The sequence below is a fragment of the Tursiops truncatus genome, chromosome 12, assembly GCF_011762595.2.
Source record: "Tursiops truncatus isolate mTurTru1 chromosome 12, mTurTru1.mat.Y, whole genome shotgun sequence".
NCBI classification, from domain to species: domain Eukaryota; kingdom Metazoa; phylum Chordata; class Mammalia; order Artiodactyla; family Delphinidae; genus Tursiops; species Tursiops truncatus.
In genome coordinates, this window is record NC_047045.1 from 41,632,315 (window position 1) to 41,654,180 (window position 21,866).

The 21,866-nt window shown below is 39.8% G+C and overlaps 1 protein-coding gene across 2 annotated transcripts in view; it reads left to right on the top strand.

Annotated features, from left to right (window-relative positions):
• Positions 1–21,866, top strand: part of MFSD4B (major facilitator superfamily domain containing 4B) — a 102,360-nt gene that overhangs the window by 3,402 nt on the left and 77,092 nt on the right. The window contains exon 4 of one of the 2 annotated variants that reach the window (XM_073789514.1): positions 1,204–1,461. In XM_073789514.1, coding sequence (XP_073645615.1) covers positions 1,204–1,461 — 258 coding nt within the window. Of the gene's footprint in view, positions 1–1,203; positions 1,462–1,683; positions 9,663–21,866 lie in introns of those variants that run through there. The other variant, XM_073789513.1, reaches the window with a different exon arrangement.

Here is a 21,866-nt window from a genome sequence, read left to right on the forward strand (position 1 = left end):
GGGTCTCCAGGTCAGAACCACCTTTCCGGCAACTACTCTTCTTGCCAAGTAGGGTGCCCATTTTTGAGCAGCCAACCACAGAGTGAATTCAGAGAATTTTGTTCTTTGAGAAATTGTTGATTTACAGTATCCAAACAGGGAAGGGGCCCCCATGTGGGTAATCACAGTGCAGATGAGCAGGTTTTCATTTCGGGATAGAACTTTATCATTGTAATATGGCAGGAATTGACGGGTTAATAGAACAAACCAAGTTTGGAACCATTATTTGGCTGAGGAAACATAGAAGCAGCTCTCCAATTTAAAATGCACTCTGCCTTTTGAACTAAGAGAAACCTGTGCTGTGTATTATTTCCCTTCTTTTCCTATTCTCTCAAAAGTTCCTGCCCTCCTGCAGGAGATCCTCTCCATGTATCTTCATATCTTTTAAAACTTACTAAATAACATATGTGACATTTGTTCACCCCTGAAACCAACGTTCTCCCTCTCTTCCTGTTATTTGATAGGTTGGGGAAATATTCTTTTACTTGGGGCTTAATTTGGTTGTGAAATTACAGGATGGAATTGTGTGGAATTGTATGTTTATCTGCAAATATATTAAAAAGAAAGAGAAAACACAAGACTTGAGGCTTCTTGCCTTTCACCATGTAGATACATAGACAGTGTAACTGAGTGTGTTAGAAGGTATCCGTGTTCCTTGTTTCCTGCAATGGGCACAGCAGAATCCTGTAATGTTCAGGTTCCTGAACATGTGTTTTGCATCTGCCGTATACATAAATAATTTTCTTCAAGTGGCTACCGATTGCAGGTACAGAAAAATTTGGTAATTTGGCCACTATCTGATGATAATATATATTTAAAATGTTTAAAAATAACTATATAAATATCCTTCCCTACCCCCACCCCTCCTATCCCTGGTATTAGAACTATATTATAAAAAGCCTTGGGCTAATGTACTTGGCTCTAGGAAATAGTGGTTTATTAGCTTGTAGAATCCCATTTGTGAGTGTGTGATGTTCCAGTGCTTAGAGTTCGCTGGTGGTATTGGTGAGTTAGAGTTTTTTAATCATAGAATTGACTTAGTTGCAACAGTTGATAACTTAGAATATTATAATCCTTGTGCCATGTAAAATAGACTCATCTATTTTGAACTTTTTTTTACTAAGTTACTATGATTAAATCATTTTCCCCATCTTTCATTGGTAGGTGGTAACGTCCTAATCTTGGCTATTTGGGGGGACAAAGGAGCCCCCCATATGCAGGCCTTACACTTCAGTTTTGCCTTGGGTGCCTTTTTGGCTCCCCTGCTGGCTAAATTGGCATTGGGCAGGATGGTGTCTGCTGAAAACCACACAGAGGCTGACTTTAACCATTCTGCCCTCAACCAGTCATCTGAAGCTGACTCAGAATCTCTGCTTCGAATACCTGACGATATGAATTTACTGTGGGCTTACGCTGTTATCGGTACTTATATTTTTGTAGTTTCTCTCTTTTTTTTCGCTCTGTTTATAAAGAAAAGCTCAAGGCAGGATAAAGCAAAAGTATCTACTCAGAGGTTTCGAAGAGCTAAATATCACAATGCCCTTCTTTGTCTCCTTTTTCTGTTCTTCTTTTTTTATGTTGGAGCCGAGGTAACATATGGCTCTTACGTTTTCTCCTTTGCAACCACCCATGCTGGCATGAAAGAAAGTGAAGCGGCTGGGTTGAACTCCATCTTCTGGGGGACCTTTGCAGCCTGCAGGGGTATGGCAATCTTTTTTGCTACATGTTTACAACCTGGAACCATGATTGTGTTGAGCAACATTGGCAGCCTGGCTTCATCTTTATTTCTGGTGCTTTTCAACAAGAGCCGAGTTTGTCTCTGGATAGCAACTTCAGTGTATGGCGCCTCAATGGCAACCACATTTCCCAGTGGTGTGTCTTGGATTGAGCAGTACACGACCATCCATGGGAAAGCTGCAGCATTTTTTGTAGTCGGTGCTGCCCTGGGAGAAATGGCTATTCCTGCAGTAATTGGAATTCTTCAAGGAAAATACCCTGATTTGCCTGTAGTTTTGTACACCTGTTTGGGGTCATCAGTAGCCACTGCTGTTTTATTTCCTGTGCTGTATAAATTAGCCACCTTGCCTATCAGTCGTCAGCATAAAGAACACAGTAAAAGCGAGGACCAGAAAGCTTTGCTCTCTAGCTCTGGGCTAAATGACTGTGAGGAAGAGAATGAAGAAGAAGATGCAGAAAAATGGAATGAAATGGACTTTGAAGTGATCGAAATGAATGATACAGTGAGGAATTCTGTAATAGAGACATCTAGATATATTTTGATGGAGCCCACAGCTGACGTCTCCAACCAGTCCCACTCAAATGCGTTAATGTTTGAGTCCTCTCCGGTTAATATGGGCAAGTCCCCTGTGAATCACCTTGCAAGAAACCAGGACAAAAGGGACTAAGGGCTAGAGAAGATTAATTATTTACTGACTTCCCTGAATAATCATCAGTTCTAAAGAGGCCAGTCAGAGCAAAGCATAACAGATTTTCAACAAGCTTTGGGGGTCAAAATTTCTAGGTCCAAGTATAGCAAATGCTAAAAGGTTTTGAAATGTTTTGTCATTCCCAGAGCCTTTCGTAAAGAACCAGTGATCTCATACAGCTGGATCCTGTTGTGAGGCTAGCGTTTGGTGGCATGTGGCTGATTAGGCAATATTTTCTGGTCTCAGAGTGTGCAGAGAAGGCATTTGTTTTTGAGAAGTTGGGTGCCATTCAGATAGAATGAAACTGTTTAGTAGTTGAATTGGTTAGCTGAACAAATTATCCGTCGTCAGTATTCTGCCAGGGAAGTTGAGGAGAATCATTTCATAAAAGAGCATCTTTGAAAATGGACAGAGATTTTTACTGTTTCCCTCTGTCTGTAGTGTTGGACCAGAAAATGCTAATTACTCATATGATTTCTGATTTCTGTGAAGAGAACACAGAACAGGCACAGACCTGGCTTCAGGCCTCCACTGCTGCTCACGAGTCTTCTGGCCCTGTACTCAGTCATTTAACTTATATAGGTCTCGTTTATCTCATCCCCGATCTGTGATTCTCTAATGAAAATGCGATGACTTTCAAACTGGGGATCCATAATTTTTAAAGTTTGTGCAAGATACCTGCTAGAAATCAATATGTGTCACCCCATTCTTCATTTCAAATGAGAAGTGAAAAAAATTGATAGCTTTAAGAATGTGCTACTATGAATAGTGTCAATTTAAGAGACTCAGTGTTTAATACTTTATTTGAATAATTGTCTGAAGAATACATTTTTAGTACTGTATTTCATCAATTCTGAGATGCACCTTTTTTCACATTTTTAACATCTCTGAAATCAATATGTGTTGAAATCAATGATCATTTAACATTGTGGCAAAACTTAATTGACGGTTTTTTCCTATATACTTCTATAAAGTAGTGCTGCATTTTACAATCAGTGTCTTAGTTTCAGTGACTATAGTAATTCATTCAATTATGGAGATTATACTATTTTTACAGACATTTTAAAAAGAAGTTATTTTTATATGCTTATTTTCTGTAATTATGTTCAAACAGGATTTGGAGATGCCTTGTTCCGATTTTTAAAGCTGTTTCAGGGTTACTATGTTAGTAGTAGGGCTGTGGACAGGGTCTCTTGAGGTCCTTTCCCTAGCTCAGTAACACAGTGTGGGTATGAGCCTTGCTGTTCCAGGAATTGCTCCTCATTAAGTCCAGTTGGTAATCATGTTGTACGCGCCGTAGATTAGGTTGCTAGTTTAACTTACAGTGAGACACAGTCTTTTCCAAGGATTGGAATACTTGTATCCCCCAGGTGGATACAATACTCTGGATACAATGCTTGAAGCCCTCTGGGCTTCCTCTTTGCCTAGTTTGAAATACCTGGGAAACCAAAGTAACGATTAGAAAGTGGCTTGGGAGCCTAAGAGTCGGGGATCATGAGTATGGCAAGTGGGCTATCCTTTGATAAATGACTGGCATTGACGACAGATTTTATTCACTTCTTTTTAGCACATTTTAGGCTGAAAAATATCTAATTTCTACTTGGTTGCAGTATGTCTACTTTTTATCTAATTTCTATAAATTTGCCTTTGTTTTAAGTGGAAAACTACCTTTCTTGACCACTGTCCATTATTGGTTCATATTAACAATCTGACAGTTTTGGAGAGGGCTGGTGAAGAAATTAGCAGTGAAAAGCCTATTCTTGCTCTTCTTATACTGTATTTTTCTCTTAGCAAGAACTTGGAGATTATCTCTGCTCCATTTACTGCTCTTCTCAGGTTGTTGGAATTTAGGCAGCAGCAACTGTTTGGCATCTGCGCGGCTTGCTGGAATAGGGATTCTACCTGCAGCATCTACATTTAAAGGGTAAAAAGGCAACTCAGGGAAAGAAGTTAATAAGAACATGGCAGAAAATTTGGAAATCCATGAAAAATGCATTAGAATTCCACAAACCAAAATGTGAATGGCCAGATGAGATTATAGGCATTGTTAAAGTTTAATAATCTATTTCCATATTGGAAGGATAAGACTTATTACAATTCAGGAATTAGCATTCATCCTAATAATAAGTTCTTAGTTAAGTAAGTGTCTGCTGATACACAGATAACCAATACCGAAATTTTCTGTTGCTGAGTAACAAATTACCACAAATTTAACAGCTTAAAACAGCGGAGTTTTTGTTTCTTTAACCTCATAGTTTCCTTGAGTCAGGAGTTTGGGCACGGTGTCACTGTCACTCACGGTTTCACAGGGCTGCAGTCAGGCTGTTGGAAGAGTTGTGCTTCTTTGTGGAGCTTGGGCTTCCCTTCCAGGGCCGTGTAGTTTTTGACAGTATTCAGTTCCTTGATGTGGATTGAGGTCTCTGTTTTTTGCTGGCTGTCAGCAGGCACCATTCTCAATTGTTAGAACCTCCCACAGACCCTTGCTGTGTGGCCCTCTCTTAGATCCTCTCAAAAGTATGGCAGCTTGTTTCTTCAAAGCCAGTGGGAGAATCTCTTACCAGAGCCAGCTAAGCTGGTGTCTTTTATAATATAATGTAATCACAGGAGTGACATCCTGTCACCTTTGCCATATTGGGTTGGCTAGAAGGAAGTCGCAGATCTGCCCAAACTCAAGGGGAGAAGCTAGTATAGAGATGTATCTGATTATTGGGGGTCACCCTGGAGTGTGTCTGCTATACTCAGGTACCTGCAAAACTCAAGAGAGCTAGAAAGTTTGAGCTGGGGGGAAGAAAGACCTTCAGCAGTCATTGAAAGTGATTATAGATACAGCCCACTGAATGTCCTAGTGAGGGGATGGAAAGTGCTCCATAGACCAGGCCAATAAACCTAACTCGGAGTTAGGCTTTTTTTTCTTGAGATTTTATTTTGTGTCCTTTACCACTGTGCTTTTTAAAACCCGTTCAAATGCAGCATAATATGAGGGAAATAGGTAAGTTTCAGTTTAATTGTATTTTCATAGTAAAGTCCAAGAACACTTTGAGAGCATTTTTCAATTACTATTATGTTTTAAAGGAAAATCTTTTTTAAAAATCAGTTTTTATTATACAAGTAATGAAGGTATAAAGAAAGGTCATGATAGAAAATTATGGAAATACCTAAAATTATGAGGGACAAATATAAGTAATCATAATCCTAAACACCTGGAGAGTTCTTACATTTCTAATCAACTTAATTTCCTAAGTCAAGGGTAAAGGGGTAAAAAAAAGTTTCTTTCTACCAGATACGGTATCAGAAACAACTTGAATTTTGTGTCTACATTATATTGATACTATATTTGGTGGACTGGTTTTTAGTTTGAAGAATTGTAGTTTATTAAAAACAAAAACAGTGTAGCAACACATTCCTAAAAACTGTGTGAGACCCAGATTACATGTAAAATAATTTTGTTTCAGGTAGATTTACTGAATAGTCAAGATAGCTTTCTCATAACCAGAACTTTTGTTTTACCATAGCAATGTACCATTTTCAGTCCTGCTGCTTAAAAAGTTATTACTAAAATAGAGCTTAAAATTCTTAGTGGAAGTAGATATATTCTTCTGGGATGCCCTGTATTTGTGTTTAAGTGCCCTTGTTTTGTTCATACTATGGGGGTGCTGTGGAGGTAGAGGTGATAGGGAAGGGATACAGAAAAGCTTCCCGTATGATTCAAAGTTTGTTAGAAATGTTCTTTTTTTTTTAAAAAAAAAATTTATTTATTTATTTTGGCTGCGCTGGCTCTTAGTTGTGGCACGTGGAAACTTTGTTGCAGCATGCAGGATCTTTAGTTGCGGCATGCATGTGGGATCTAGTTCCCTGACTAGGAATTGAACCTGGCTGCCTTCATTGGGAGCGCAGAGTCTTTCCCATTGGACCACCAGGGAAGTCCCAGAATTTTTTTTTTTTTTTTTTTTTTTGTGGTACCCGGGCCTCTCACTGTTGTGGCCTCTCCTGTTGCGGAGCACAGGCTCCGGACGCGCAGGCTCAGTGGCCATGGCTCACGGGCCCAGCCGCTCCGTGGCATGTGGGATCTTCCCGGACTCGGGCACAAACCCGCGTCCCCTGCATCGGCAGGCAGACTCTCAACCACTGCGCCACTAGGGAAGCCCTGTTTTTTGTTTCTAATTGAAATTTTTATGAAGATTACTGTAGATTTACATGCAGTTGTATATAGTGTTTTTTTCAAATTTGCTGAGAGAGGGTTACTTGCTCAATGTGGAAGGGTAGAGAACTAGACTAGTGCTTCTCATACTTTAATGTGCATTAGAATTGCTTGTTAAAATACAGATTCTAATTCAGTTGGACTGGGGTAGGACTGAGATTCTGCATTTCTAAGAAGCTCCTAGGTGCTGTTGGCCCTCACTTTCAGTCTGAAGTGGATCTCTTGTAGACAGCATATATATGGGTCTTGTTTTTGTATCCATTCAGCAAGCCTGTGTCTTTTGGTTGGAGCATTTAATCCATTCACGTTTAAGGTAATTATCGATACGTATGTTCCTGTGACCATTTTCTTAATTGTTTTGGGTTTGCTTTTGTAGGTCCTTTTTTTCTCTTGTGTTTCCCACTTAGAGAATTTCCTTTAGCATTTGTTGTAGAGCTGGTTTGGTGGTGCTGAATTCTCTTAGCTTTTGCTTGTCTGTAAAGCTTTTGATTTCTCCATAGAATCTGAATGAGATCCTGAATGAGATCCTTGCCGGGTAGAGTAATCTTGGTTGTCCCTTGTTTTTCCCTTTCATCACTTTAAGTATATCATGCCACTCCCTTCTGGCTTGTAGAGTTTCTGCTGAGAAATCAGCTGTTAACCTTATGGGAGTTCCCTTGTATGTTATTTGTCATTTTTCCCTTGCTGCTTTCAATAATTTTTCTTTGTCTTTAACTTTTGCCAATTTGATTACTGTGTGTCTCGGCGTGTTTCTCCTTGGGTTTATCCTGTATGGGACTTGCTGCGCTTCCTGGACTTGGGTGGCTATTTCCTTTCCCATGTGAGGGAAGTTTTCGACTATAATCTCTTCAGATATTTTCTCTGGTCCTTTCTCTCTCTCTTCTCCTTCTGGGACCCCTATAATGCGAATGTTGTTGCGTTTAATGTTGTCCCAGAGGTCTTAGGCTGTCTTCATTTCTTTTCATTCTTTTTTCTTTAGTCTGTTCCACAGCAGTGAATTCCACCATTCTGTCTTCCAGGTCACTTATCCGTTCTTCTGCCTCAGTTTTTCTGCTATTGATTCCTTCTAGTGTAGTTTTCATTTCAGTTATTGTATTGTTCATCTCTGTTTGTTTGTTCTTTAATTCTTCTAGGTCTTTGTTAAACATTTCTTGCATCTTCTCAATCTTGCCTCCATTGTTTTTCTGAGGTCCTGGATCATCTTCACTATCATTATTCTGAATTCTTTTTCTGGAAGGTTGCCTATCTCCACTTCATTTAGTTGTTTTTCTGGGGTTTTATCTTGTTCCTTCATCTGGTACATAGCCCTCTGCCTTTTCATCTTGTTTATCTTTCTGTGAATGTGGTTTTTGTTCCACAGGCTGCAGGATTGTAGTTCTTCTTGCTTCTGCTGTCTGCCCTCTGGTGGATGAGGCTATCTAAGAGGCTTGTGCAAGCTTCCTGATGGGAGGGACTGGTGGTGGGTAGAGCTGACTGTTGCTCTGGTGGGCAGAACTCAGTAAAACTTTAATCCACTTGACTGTTGATGGGTGGGGCTGGGTTCCCTCCCTGTTGGTTGTTTGGCCTGAGGCAACCCAACCCTGGAGCCTACCTGGGCTCTTTGGTGGGGCTAATGACAGACTCTGGGAGGGCTCATGCCAAGGAGTACTTCCCAGAACTTCTGCTGCCAGTGTCCTTGTCCCCACGGTGAAACAGAGCCACCTCCCGCCTCTGCAGGAGACCCTCCAACACTAGCAGGTAGGTCTGGTTCAATCTCCCCCAGGGTCACTGCCCCTTACCCTGGGCCCCAGTGCGCACACTACTTTGTGTGTGCCCTCCAAGAGTGGAGTGTCTGTTTCCCCCAGTCCTGTCGAAGTCCTGCAATCAATTCCCACTAGCCTTCAAAGTCTGATTCTCTAAGAATTCCTCCTCCCGTTGCTGGATCCCCAGGTTGGGAAGCCTGACGTGGGGCTCAGAACCTTCACTCCAGTGGGTGTACTTCTGTGGTTTAAGTGTTCGCCAGTCTGTGAGTCACCCACCCACCAGTTACGGGATTTGATTTTACTGTGATTGCGCCCCTCCTACTGTCTCATTGTGGCTTCTCCTTTGTCTTTGGATGTGGGGTATCTTTTTTTGGTGAGTTCCAGTGTTTTCCTGTTGATGATTGTCCAGCAGCTAGTTGTGATTCTGGTGTTCTCACAAGAGGGAGTGAGAGCATGTCCTTCTACTCCGCCATCTTGGTTCCTCCTCCTGTTTTAGCTTTTCTAAATCTGATCCTAGATCTCTGGGATTCTGCAGTCCCCATGAACCCCCTCCTCTTACACTATTCTGAGTTCTCTTCAGTCCTCTCCATTTACCACATTAGCTGTTGAATATTTACTTCACATGTTTATTGAATGCCTCCTATTTGGCAGTTTCTGTGGGAGGTGCTAAGTGTGCGCTGGTGAAAAGGTCAGAAGTTTCCTGCCTTCAGGGAACTTACCTCTAATGCCGTACTGTCCAGTATCTACTTGGGTTGGTGGCTGCCATATTGGATAGCACAGGTCCAGTTGGAGAAGCAAGGTATCAAACAAGTAATCACACAGATATTTCCAGGAAGTGTTTATTTCCTGTTGTACTAGAGATTAATTAACTACTATCTGGGGTCACAAAGGTTGTGATAGATACCTTGTCAAATGGTGTAGTATAAACTGTGGCATTTAAGAAAGACCTGGTGATCTAAAAGAGAAGGTTTTGGTTTTCCTTGTGTATAAAAGAAGCAAACCAAGGCTGGTGACCTTAGTTATCAGAAGGAGTATTTAAGCTCTTTCCTTTAATGCACTTTGGCCAGTTGGCATTTGAGCTAGGTTGAACTTGAGTTGGATTATTATTTAGGTTTAAATAGTTTCATATTTAATGATTTAAAATTGTATAACACTGAATTTTTACAGTCAAAGAATTATTTTCCAACATTTTTCTGTGGTTATTGTAATTATGTCTTTTCTTGTCCTCTATTTCTGCCCTATTTATTTCTTTGAATTCTTTTTTTTTTTTTTTTTTTTTTTGCGGTATGCGGGCCTCTCACTGTTGTGGCCTCTCCCGTTGCGGAGCACAGGCTCCGGACACGCAGGCTCAGCGGCCATGGCTCACGGGCCCAGTTGCTCCGCGGCATGTGGGATCCTCCCGGACCGGGGCACGAACCCGTGTCCCCTGCATCGGCAGGCAGACTCTCAACCACTGCGCCACCAGGGAAGCCCCTCTTTGAATTCTTTTAGAGAGGATTCCTTATGTTCTTGCACTGTGGCTATTAATTCTTGCATATTGTTTCATGTCTTCCTTTTGACTTGTATATATATACATTTTAATTTATTTTTGACTGTGTTGGGTCTTCATTGCTGCACGCGGGCTTTCTCTAGTTGTAGTGAGTGGGGGCTGCTCTTAGTTGCAGTGTGCAGAATTCTCATTGCAGTAGCTTCTCTTGTTGCAGAGCATGGGCTCTAGGTACGGGGGCTTCAGTAATTGCGGCTTACGGGCTCCGTAGTTGTGGCTTGCAGGCTCTAAAGCACAGGCTCAGTAGTTGTGGTGCACGGGCTTAGCTGCTCCGCGGCATGTGGGATCTTCCCGGACCAGGGATCGAACCCGTGTCCCCTGCATTGGCAGGCGAATTCTTAACCCCTGCGCCACCAGGGAAGTCCCTTGACTGATACTTTTAATTGCAGAATGCCTTAGTTTCTGGCCTCTAAATTATTGCAGCTCACCTTTGATGCATTTGGTTATGTTAGTTAATGGATGGCCTGGAGAAATGTTTTGAAGTTGTAAGATGACATGAATAGCTTAAGAGGTTGGGCTTTCTAGCTTCTGAACCATTTGTTGAAATTAATAAGGTCCTTTCTTTTTTTTAAAAAAATTCTTTTTAGTCGTGATAAAATACACATAACATAAAATTTATCATTTTAACCATTTGTAAGTTCAGTGTCATTAAGTACATTCTCATTATCGTGCTACAATCACTGCCATCATCTGCAGAACATTTGTCATCTTGCAAAACTGAAACTCTCAATCCATTGCACAATAACTCCCCATTCTACCCTCCTTTCAGCCCCTGGCAACCATCATTCTATTTTCGGTCTCTGTAAATTTGACTGTTCTTAAGTACCTCATATAAGTGGATTCAAACAGTATTTGTCCTTTCATGACCAGCTTGTTTTACTTAGCATAACGTCTTCAGGGTTCATTTGTGTTGTAGCATGTGTCAGAATTAACTTTGTAAGAATAAATAATATTCCATTGTATGCATATGTTGTTTATCCATTTATCTGTTGATGGATACTTGCTTTGCTTCCACCTTTTGGCAGTTGTGATTAATGCTGCTATGAACGTTGATGTACAAATATCTTTTAGAGTGTCTGCTTTTCTAAAAAGTTTTTTTTAATTGAAGTATAGTTGATTTAAAATGTTGTGTTTCAGGTGCACAGCACAGTTATTCATATATATATACATATACATATGTTCTTTTTTAGATTCTTTTTCCTTATAGGTTATTACAAAATTTTGAGTACAGTTCCCTGTGCTATGCAGTAGGTCCTCGAGTCTCTGCTTTTAATTCTTTTAGGTATATTCCCACAAGTGAAATTGTTGAATCGTATGATGATTCTATTTTTAATTTTGGGGGGTGCTTTATTTTTATTATTCTGCTTAGATATTATCCTAATGCACTTCTTCCAGAAGAGACCAGTTATAGGAAGAGGAGAAACACTTTCATTAGTATTGCTTCAAACTCTAGGCAGACTTTTGGCCCATTATAATGAGCTTAGTATCACCCACATACTGAATAAATGAACTCATATGTCAGGTATCTACCTCAAAGTTTTGTTATCTCTGCTTCCAATTTTTGTTCAGTCACTGAGCAAATGATTGAGAGCTTACTTTATGCTAGGCACTGTAGACTAAGTATTAATGAACTTCCTCTCCTGTCCTTGGAGTACCAAGTATCATTATCATGTGTTTTGGAGTTTTGATCCCAGTTTTCTCCTAAATGGCTGGTCTTGTGTCATGTTCTCCTTTGTTTATAAACACAGATACCCCTCTGACCACCGTGGAACCAGATGGTGGTGTGGTCAGGGAACCATGGGCTGGGGTGGGTCCAGGGCTGTGGCCAGGCTGCTTGCTCTCTGCTTGTTTCTCAAAGCAGCTCTGCCTCTCTGTGGAACTTCTCCCTGTTCCTCCTTCCTTTGGCCCATCCTCTGTATATCTCTAGTCCAAATTCCAGAAGGAACCTGTCTGAATGACTTGAGTAGCTGCCATTGCCCTTACTGGGCAGAGCCTGGCCTCAGGAGTTGCTGATCAGCCTGTTAATGGGCCCTCCTTGGATCAGTGCCTGTCGCCCCCATCCAGAGAGTGGCCATCTCGACATTCCTCCCCCCGCTGCTCTGAGTCAGGAGCTGTGACAACCAAAAAGGAAGTTCCCCTGTCTGCTCTGTACCTGGGGTGGTGCTGGGCTTAATGGATATTTGCTAGCAGATGCTCCAATGGAATTCAAATTGTTAGGCCCTGGGTATGATGGTCTTGTTCATGTTTTGAATCAAAAATTGGAAAAACAAAGTCACACTGAATGGCAGATCTTTTTTGAAGAGCTTATTAGGCAAGGTTAGTAGTGAACTGTTTGATTTCAATCAAGGAAAAAAGCTCTCTCTTAATAAGGTAGCATTTGTACTTGAGTGAGATACAAGAGGATTTCCAGTTGTCACGAAATATTATTAAAACTCTCATCTCTGTGAACCAGAAAGATTTCCAAGTCTAAACATTTCAGTCATTTAACAGATAATCTACTGAGCATTTACCATGCTCAGTATCAGCCCCGGGAATATAGCAGAGGACAAGCCAGATGAGAGTCTTGCCTTCATCAAGCTTATACTTCACTATTTCAACTAAGATTTGCCATGACAGTCTTTCTGTTAGCTGAAGAGTCAGCAAAGCCTATTGAAATAGGTTTTACCTAGTTCCAGAAAAGTCAGTAAAGTAACCAAGCTCTTGTTTCCTTGGTGCATGTTTGTGTCTGTTCATTTCCAGTATTTTTACATGTAATCTTTGGAGTGATTCCTGATTTAGAGCTTTATGAAAATTCTTTAGCACAGTGCAGTGCAGTTGAGGTTAAATATAGTGAAAACCTGCTGAGGAAGGCTGCAGCAGAGGAGTCTGACACCAGCCCCGGCATTTGTTCAGAGCGGCCAAAGGCGGCATTTATGGTTGAATTGGATCTTGGGTCACACCTCGGAACACCTGTGGGTTAACTGAGCCGGTTCTCATTCCTCAGCTCTTTCACTTAATTGCAGAGAACTTTTTGCCCTTAGGAGGAGATACCCAGTTCTGGGTCCACATTCTCTTTGGGCCTTTACCCTTGTTGAATAAACTCAGAGACAGAAGCATTTAGGAAAGGAAAAGTTTACCTGCAAGAGAGCAAGAGAAGGACTGGCTTGCTAAACAGAAACACAAGTATTTAAAGGAAAAAAGCAATACCTATCAAGGTTTCCAAGTTTGCGTTAGTCTGTTCATAATGGAAAAGCAGTAACTCTCCCACATGATTATCTTATTCGCAAAGGTCATGACAAGTCTTCAGATACCAGTGCAGCAAAAACCAGGGATAGAATTGCTTTGTTAGGGAGTCAGGCTTATGGGAGATGTTCAAGATGCTTGAAATTTATTGTTTTTGAGATCAGAACCAGTTAGATGACCCTGTTACCTTGGGTTTATCTCAGTGGCCGGCGGTGGGGGGCGGGGGGGGGGTGTCTCCTGACTGTGATATGAGAAGAGCTTAGTCATAGAGAAGCAGGGCAAAGTGACATTTTGCTGCTACACCCTCCAGAACCCATAAGCTCTAGGAGGAAAAATGGCCTGAGGGAAAAACGTGATTGCAGCATGTATTCTTGTTCCCTGGTCTAGTGATGAGTCTTTGCTCCAGTGGTTTTTAAACGTAACTGCTGTTAGAATCACCTAGGAGTGTTTAAAAACTACTGATGCCAGCATTTTCACTTAAATAAGAATTTAATTGCTCTGAAGTGGAGCCTGAGTATTGATGTTTTTGGAAGTACCCCCGGTAATGTAATGTGCAGTAGAGGTTGAGAACCACTGCTTTTATCAGTGCAAAGAACTGGAACTTCTGCTAGTTAACAGTGGTTTTTAAAGGCTAATTTACAGCTTGGTTACGTCATGCTTCTTTTATGGATGCTTGAAATTCTGTGTGCTTTCTCTGAAGGAAAAATGGAGAAGAAGATCTCTCTCCTATTTCCTGTTACCTCTGCTAGTGCTTGGTCAGTTAAAGGGAGTAACCAATATTGTTTGAAATTCTGCCCCAAACAAAACCAAACCTGGACCTTTTGGAGGTTGGCCTTCTAGAGAGGTTTTTGCCAGTCAGTTTTGATTTGGGGGGCTTAATGGAGTAGGGGTGATGATCTTGTAGATTTACTACATCCGGATTTAAGCCTGTTCACTGTTTACGTGGCTTTGTACAAGGTAAAAGCTTGTTTGAGTAAAATATTGATATAAGTAAATACTAATACTGCTTTAAGATAAGATTTGTGTCTCATTTCATTTCATGGATGTTTAAAAGTGAGTTTGGCATCTCTCCAGAAATTAGTCAAGAATATTTCTAGATTTTCGCTTGTGAGTGCTCCAAAATGTATGTGATATAGTGTATTGGTCCCTAAAATGTGAATAGTATTTTATTTTCACTTCACATAGATATTTTAGAAATGACGTCTAATATCTTTGATGACATCTAGCATTTTTGGTCCTTCAGTTCCTCTTAAGAAGTTTATGACCTAATTGTTAAAAGTCCACCAAAGAAGCTATTACTAGCTGCATATTTTAGTTAATATTTTATTGGAATGATACTTCCCTAATTAAGAGGATTACAGATATGTCTGTTTCAGAATGGAAAGGAGATTTTAAAAATTGCACATCAGGCAGAAACTGGGATGCCTCTCCTTGCTTCCCTTCTGTACAGCACCTAGCAGCTGAAAGACTGCCTGTTTTTTAACTTGTTTAAAACAACTATGGTGATAATTTGGTTAAATACTTCTAACTTGGATCATGATTCAGGTATACAGCAACTTCCCACCCCCTTCATCCTTTACTGGAGTCTTGGGAAAGGATATTTTTTAAGGTGGGATGTTTAAGCTGAGAGAAACTAAATGATCACATTCATTCTCCCTTGTCTTATGGGAGCAGTTATAAGGGACATTCCTGGTGTCCTTATTTGACTACTACGATCTCTGCTTTCAGTGACCTAGTTTACAACTATGCACTTCACTCTGTGCAGGGATCCTCTTGTACCTTTGCCTCGTGCCAGGAACTGTGGGCAAAGCTTGGCCTTTTCTGGCTCCTCATAAATAAAATCCTCTAGAAGACTTGGCATTGGGCCAGATATGATAGGATTTCAAGCATAACTGACCGCAATGTCCAAGGGTCCCCAGTGTTTTCCATGAAGAAGCAGGGGCTTGGTTTATTGTTACATGCCCATTTCATCTTCCATGAACTTGATTAGGCCTGAGAGTGGCATTATTTCATTCTTTTTTATGGCTGAGCAATAGTCCATTGTATATAAGTACCACATCTTCTTCATCCATTCCTCTGTTGATGGACATTTAGGTTGCTTCCATGTCTTGGCTATTGTAAATAGTGCTGCTATGAACATTGGGGTGCTTGTATCTTTTCGAATTGGAATTTTCTCTGTATATGTGCCCAGGAGTGGGATTGCTCAGTCATACAGCAGTTCTGTTTTTAGTTTTTAAGGAACCTCCATACTATTCTTCATAGTGGTTTTACCAATTTACATTCCCACCAGCAGTATAGGAGGGTTCCCTTTTCTCCACATCCTCTCCAGCATTTACTGTTTGTAGAGTTTTTTTTTTTTTTTTTTCTTTGCCGTACGTGGGCCTCTCACTGCTGTGGCCTCTCCTGTTGCGGAGCACAGGCTCGGGACGCGCAGGCTCAGCGGCCATGGCTCACGGGCCCAGCCGCTCTGCGGCATGTAGGATCCTCCCAGACCAGGGCACGAACCCGCGTCCCCTGCATTGGCAGGTGGACTCACAACCACTGCGCCACCAGGGAAGCCCTGTTTGTAGATTTTTTGATGATGGCCGTCCTGACTGGTGTGAGGTGATACCCCAATGTAGTTTTAATTTGCATTTCTCTGATAACTGGTGATGTTGAGCATCTTTTCATGAGCTTCTTGGCCATCTGTATGTTGTCTTTGGAGAAATATCTGTTTAGATTTTCTGCCCATTTTTTGATTGGGTTGTTTTCTTTTGACATAGAGCTGCGTGAGCTGTTTGTATATTTTGGAGATTAAACCTTTATTGGTCCCTTTGTTTGCAAATCTTTTCTCCCATTCTGTGAGTTGTCTTTTCATTTTGTTTATGGTTTCCTTTGTTGTGCTCAGTACACTACTGTTAACTACAGTCACCATGCTGTATTTTATATCCCCAGGACTTATTTATTTTATAACTGGAAGTTCTTACCTTTTGACCCCCTTCGCCCATTTTGCCTACTCCTCATCCCCCACCTCTGGCAATCACCAATCTGTTCTATGTATCTATGAGTTCAGCTTTTTTTTTTTAGATTCCACATAAAAGTGATATTATACAGTATTTGTCTTTCTCTGAGTTAGTTCACTTAGCATAATATTGTAAGGTCCATTCACGTAGTTGCAAATGGCAGGATTTTCTTTTTTATGATTGATATTCCACCATATATACACATACACACACACATACACACATACACACACATACACGTACATACATATCACATTTTCTTTATCCATTCATCTGTTGATAGACACTTAGGTTGTTTCCATGTCTTGGTTGTTGTATGTAATGCTGCAATGAACATAGACATGCATATATCTTTTCAAGAAAGTGATTTAATTTTCTTTGAAAAATACCCAGAAGTGAAATTGCTGGATCATATGATAGTTGTATTCTATTTGAAGACACTCCATACTGTTCACCATAGTGGCTGCACCAATTTACAATTCCATCAACAGTGTACAAGTGTTCCGTTTTCTCTACATCTTTGCTTATACTTGTTATTTCATACCTTTTTGATAATAGCCATTCTAACACTGTGAGGTGATCTCTCTTTGATTTTGATTTGCATTTCCCTGATGAAGAATGATGCTGAGCACCTTTTCAAATAACTGTAGGCAATCTATGTCTTCTCTGGAAAAATGTCTATTCCCATCCCCTGCCTGTTTTTAGGTCAGATTGCCTTATTTTCCTATTTATTTATGTGAGTTCTTTATATATTTTGGATATTAAACATTTTCTCCCATTTGGTAGGTTGCCATTTTGTTTTGTTGATGGTTTCCTTTGCTGTGCAGAAACTTTTTGATATTGTCCCATTTGTTTATTTTTGCTTTTGTTGCCTTTGCTTTTGTTGTCAAATCCAGAAAATCATAGCCAAGACAGATGTCAGGATGCTTACTGCCTGTTTTCTTCTATGATTTTTATGGTTTAACGTTTTACATTCAAGTCTTTAATCCATTTTGAGTTAATTTTTGTGTATGGTGTAAAATAGTGGTCCAGTTTCATTCTTTTGCAGGTAGCTATCCAGTTTTCCCAACACCATTTATTGAAGAGACTATCCTTTTCCCATTGTATCCTCTTGACTCCTCTGTTGTAAATTAATTGATCATATATGTGTGGGTTTATTTCTGGGCTCTCTATAGGTTTCATTGATCTATGTATCTCCCCCACCCAACACCATACTGTTTTGATTACTCTAGCTCTATATATAGTTTGAAACCAGGATGCATGATGCCTCCAGCTTTGTTCTTCTTTCTCAAAATGGCTTTGGCTACCTGGGGTTTTTGTGCTTCCATACAAATTTTTAAATTGTTTATTCTATTTCTGTGAAAAATACCATTGGAATTTTGATCAGGACTGCATTGAATATGTAGATTTCTTTGAGTAGTATGGACATTCTAACAATATTAATTATTTCAATCCATGAGCATGGAATATCTTTCCATTTATTTGTGTTTTCAATTTCTTTTATCAGTGTGTGTCTTACAGTTTTCACTGTATACGGCTTTTACCTCCTTGGTTAAATTTATTATTTATTTATTTATTCTTTTTGATGCAATTGTAAATTATAAAAAGGACTGTTGTCTTAATTTCACTTTCTGTTTGTTTTTAGTGTCTAGAAACACAGCAGTTTTTCTGTATATTGATTTTTGTATCCTGAAACTTTACTGAATTTAATGATGAGCTCTAGTAGTTTTCTGGTAGCATCTTTAGGATTTTCTATGTATAGTATCATGTCATCTACACACAGTGCAGTTTTACTTCTTCCTTTCTGATTTAGGTGCCTTTTATTTCTTTTTCTTCTCTGATTGCTGTGGTCAGAACTTCCAAAACTATGTTAAATAAAAGTGGTGACAGTGGATATCCTTGTCTTGTTCCTGATCTTAGAGGAAATGCTTTCAGCTTTTCCCCATGGCGTATGATGCTGGCTGTAGGTTTATCATATCTGGCCTTTATTATGTTGAGTTAGGTTCCCTCTATGCCCACTTTCTGGGGAATATTTATCATAAATGGGTGTTGAATTTTGTCAGCAGCTTTTTTTGCATCTGTTGAGATGGTCATTTTTTTGTTAACTTTTTATTTATTTATTATTTTTTTTGTGGTACGCGGGCCTCTCACTGTTGTGGCCTCTCCCATCGCGGAGCACAGGCTCTGGACGTGGAGGCTCAGGGGCCATGGCTCACGGGCCTAGCCGCTCCGCGGCATGTGGGATCTTCCCGGACCGGAGCACAAACCCGTGTCCTCTGCATCGGCAGGCGGACTCTTAACCACTGTGCCACCAGGGAAGCCCTAACTTTTTATTTTATGTTGGAGTATAGTTGATTAATAATATTGTGTTTGTTTTAGGTATACAGCAAAGTGATTCAGTTATACATATACATGTATCTGTTCTTTTCCAAATTCTTTTCTCATTTAGGTTGTTACATAATATCGAGCAGAGTTCCCTGTGCTATACAGTAGGTCCTTGTTGGTTATCCATTTTATTTTATTTTATTTTTTAACATCTTTATTGGAGTATAATTGCTTTACAATGGTGTGTTAGTTTCTGCTTTATAACAAAGTGAATCAGTTATACATATGTTCCCATATCTCTTCCCTCTTGCATCTCCCTCCCTCCCACCCTCCCTATCCCACCCCTCTAGGTGGTCACAAAGCACCGAGCTGATCTCCCTGTGCCATGTGGCTGCTTCCCACTAGCTATCTATTTTACATTTGGTAGTGTATATATGTCCATGCACTCTCTCACTTTGTCACAGCTTACCCTTCTCCCTCCCCATATCCTCAAGTCCATTCTCTAGTAGGTCTGTGTCTTTATTCCCATCTTGCCCCTAGGTTCTTCACGACCTTTTTTTCCCTTAGATTCCATATGTATGTGTTAGCATACAATATTTGTTTTTCTCTTTCTGACTTACTTCACTCTGTATGACAGACTCTAGGTCCATCCACCTCACTACAAAAAAATCAATTTTCATTTCTTTTTATGACTGAGTAATATTCCATTGTGTATATGTGCCACATCTTTTTTATCCATTCATCTGTTGATGGACACTTAGGTTGCTTCCATGTCCTAGCTATTGTAAATAGTGCTGCAGTGAACATTGTGGTACATGAGTCTTTTTGAATTATGGTTTTCTCAGGGTATATGCCCAGTAGTGGGATTGCTGGGTCGTATGGTAGTTCTATTTTTAGATTTTTAAGGAACCTCCATGCTGTTCTCCATAGTGGCTGTATCAATTTACATTCCCACCAACAGTGCAAGAGGGTTCCCTTTTCTCCACACCCTCTCCAGCATTTATTGTTTGTAGATTTTTTGATGATGGCCATTCTAACTGGTGTGAGATGATATCTCATTGTAGTTTTGATTTGCATTTCTCTAATGATTAATGATGTTGAGCATTCTTTCATGTGTTTGTTGGCAATCTGTATATCTTCTTTGGAGAAATGTCTATTTAGGTCTTCTGCCCATTTTTGGATTGGGTTGTTTGTCTTTTTGATATTGAGCTACATGAGCTGCTTGTAAATTTTGGAGATTAATCCTTTGTCAGTTGCTTCATTTGCAAATATTTTCTCCCATTCTGAGGGTTGTCATTTGATCTTGTTTATGGTTTCCTTTGCTGTGCAAAGGCTTTGAAGTTTCATTAAGTCCCATTTGTTTATTTTTGTTTTTATTTCCATTTCTCTAGGAGGTGGGTCAAAAAGGATCTTGCTGTGATTTATGTCACAGAGTGTTCTGCCTATGTTTTCCTCTAAGAGTTTGATAGTGTCTGGCCTTACATTTAGGTCTTTAATCCATTTTGACTTTATTTTTGTGTATGGTGTTAGGGAGTGTTCTAATTTCATACTTTTACATGTACCTGTCCAGTTTTCCTAGCACCACTTATTGAAGAGGCTGTCTTTTCTCCACTGTATATTCTTGCCTCCTTTATGGTTATCCATTTTAAATATAGCAGTGTGTACATGTCAATCCCAAGCTCCCTAACTATCCCATCCCCCCACCCCTTCCTCCCTGGTAACCATAAGTTCATTCTTTAAGTCTGTGAGTCTGTTTCTGTTTTGTAAATAAGTTCATTTGTATCATTGTTTTCTAGATTCCTCATATAAGCGATATCACATGATATTTGTCTTCCTCTGTCTGACTTACTTCACTCAGTATGATGATCTCTAGGTCCATCCATGTTGCTGCAAATGGCATTATTTCATTCTTTTTAATGGCTGAGTAATATTGCATTGTATATATATACCACATCATCTTTATCCATTCCTCTGTCGATGGATATTTAGGTTGTTTCCTTGTCTTAGCTATTGTAAACAGTGCTGCAATGAACACTGGGGTGCATGTATCCTTTCAGACCATGTTTTTCTCTGCATATATGCCTAGGAGTGGGATTGCAGAATCATATGATAGCTCTATTTTTAGTTTTTCAAGGAACTTCCATACTGTTCTCCATAGTGGCTGTACCAATTTACATTCCCACCAACAGTATAGGAGAGTTCTCTTTTCTCCACACCCTCTGCAGCATTTTTTGTTTGTAGATTTTTTGATGATGGCCATTCTAACCAGTGTGAGGTGATATCTCATTGTAGTTTTGATTTGCATTTTTCTTATAATTAGTGATGTTGAACATCTTTTCATTCACCTCTTGGTCATCTGTATGTCTTCTTTGGAGAAATGTCTATTTAGGTCTTCTGCCCACTTTTTGATGGGATTGTTTGCTTTTACGATATTAAGCCACATGAGCTCTTTGTAAATTTTGGAGATTAATCCCTTGTTGGTTGCATTGCTTGCAAGTATTTTCTCCCATTCTGTGTGTTATCTTTTGATTTTGTTTATGGTTTCTTTTGCTGTGCAAAAGCTTTTGAGTTTAATTAGGCCCCATTTGTTTTTATTTCCATTACTCTGGGAGACAGATCAAAAAAGATATTGCTGTGATTTATGTCAGAGAGTGTTCTGCCTATGTTTTCCTCTAAGAGTTTTATAGTATCCAGTTTTACATTTAGGTCTTTAATCCGTTTTGATTTTATTTTTGTGTATGGTGTTAAAGAGTGTTCTAATATCATTTTTTTACATGTAGCTGTCCAGTTTTCCCAGCACCATTCATTGAAGAGTCTGTCTTTCCTCCATTGTATAGTCTTGCCTACTTTGTCATAGATTAATCGACCATAGGTGCATGGGTTTATTTCTGGGCTTTCTGCCCTGTTCTGTTGATTGATTTCTGTTTTTGTGCCAGTACCATACTGTTATGATAACTATAGCTTTGTAGTAGAGTCTGAAGTCAGGGAGCCTGATTTCTCCAGCTCTGTTTTTCTTTCTCAGGATTGCTTTGGCTATTTGGGGCCTTTTGTGTCTCCATACAAATAAAAAGTTTTTTTGTTCTAGTTCTTTGAAAAATGCCATTGGTAATTTGATAGGGATTGCATTGAATTAGATTGCCTTGGGAAGTATAGTCGTTTTGACACTATTGATTCTTCCAATCCAAGAACATGGTATATCTTTCCATCTGTTCATGTCATCTTCAGTTTCTTTCATCAGCATCTTACAGTTTTTGGAGTACAGGTCTTTTGCCTCCTTAGGTAGGTTTATTCCTAGGTGTCTTATTCTTTTTGCTGTGATGGTAAGTGGGGTTGTTTCTTGAATTTCTGATCTTTCATTGTTAGTGT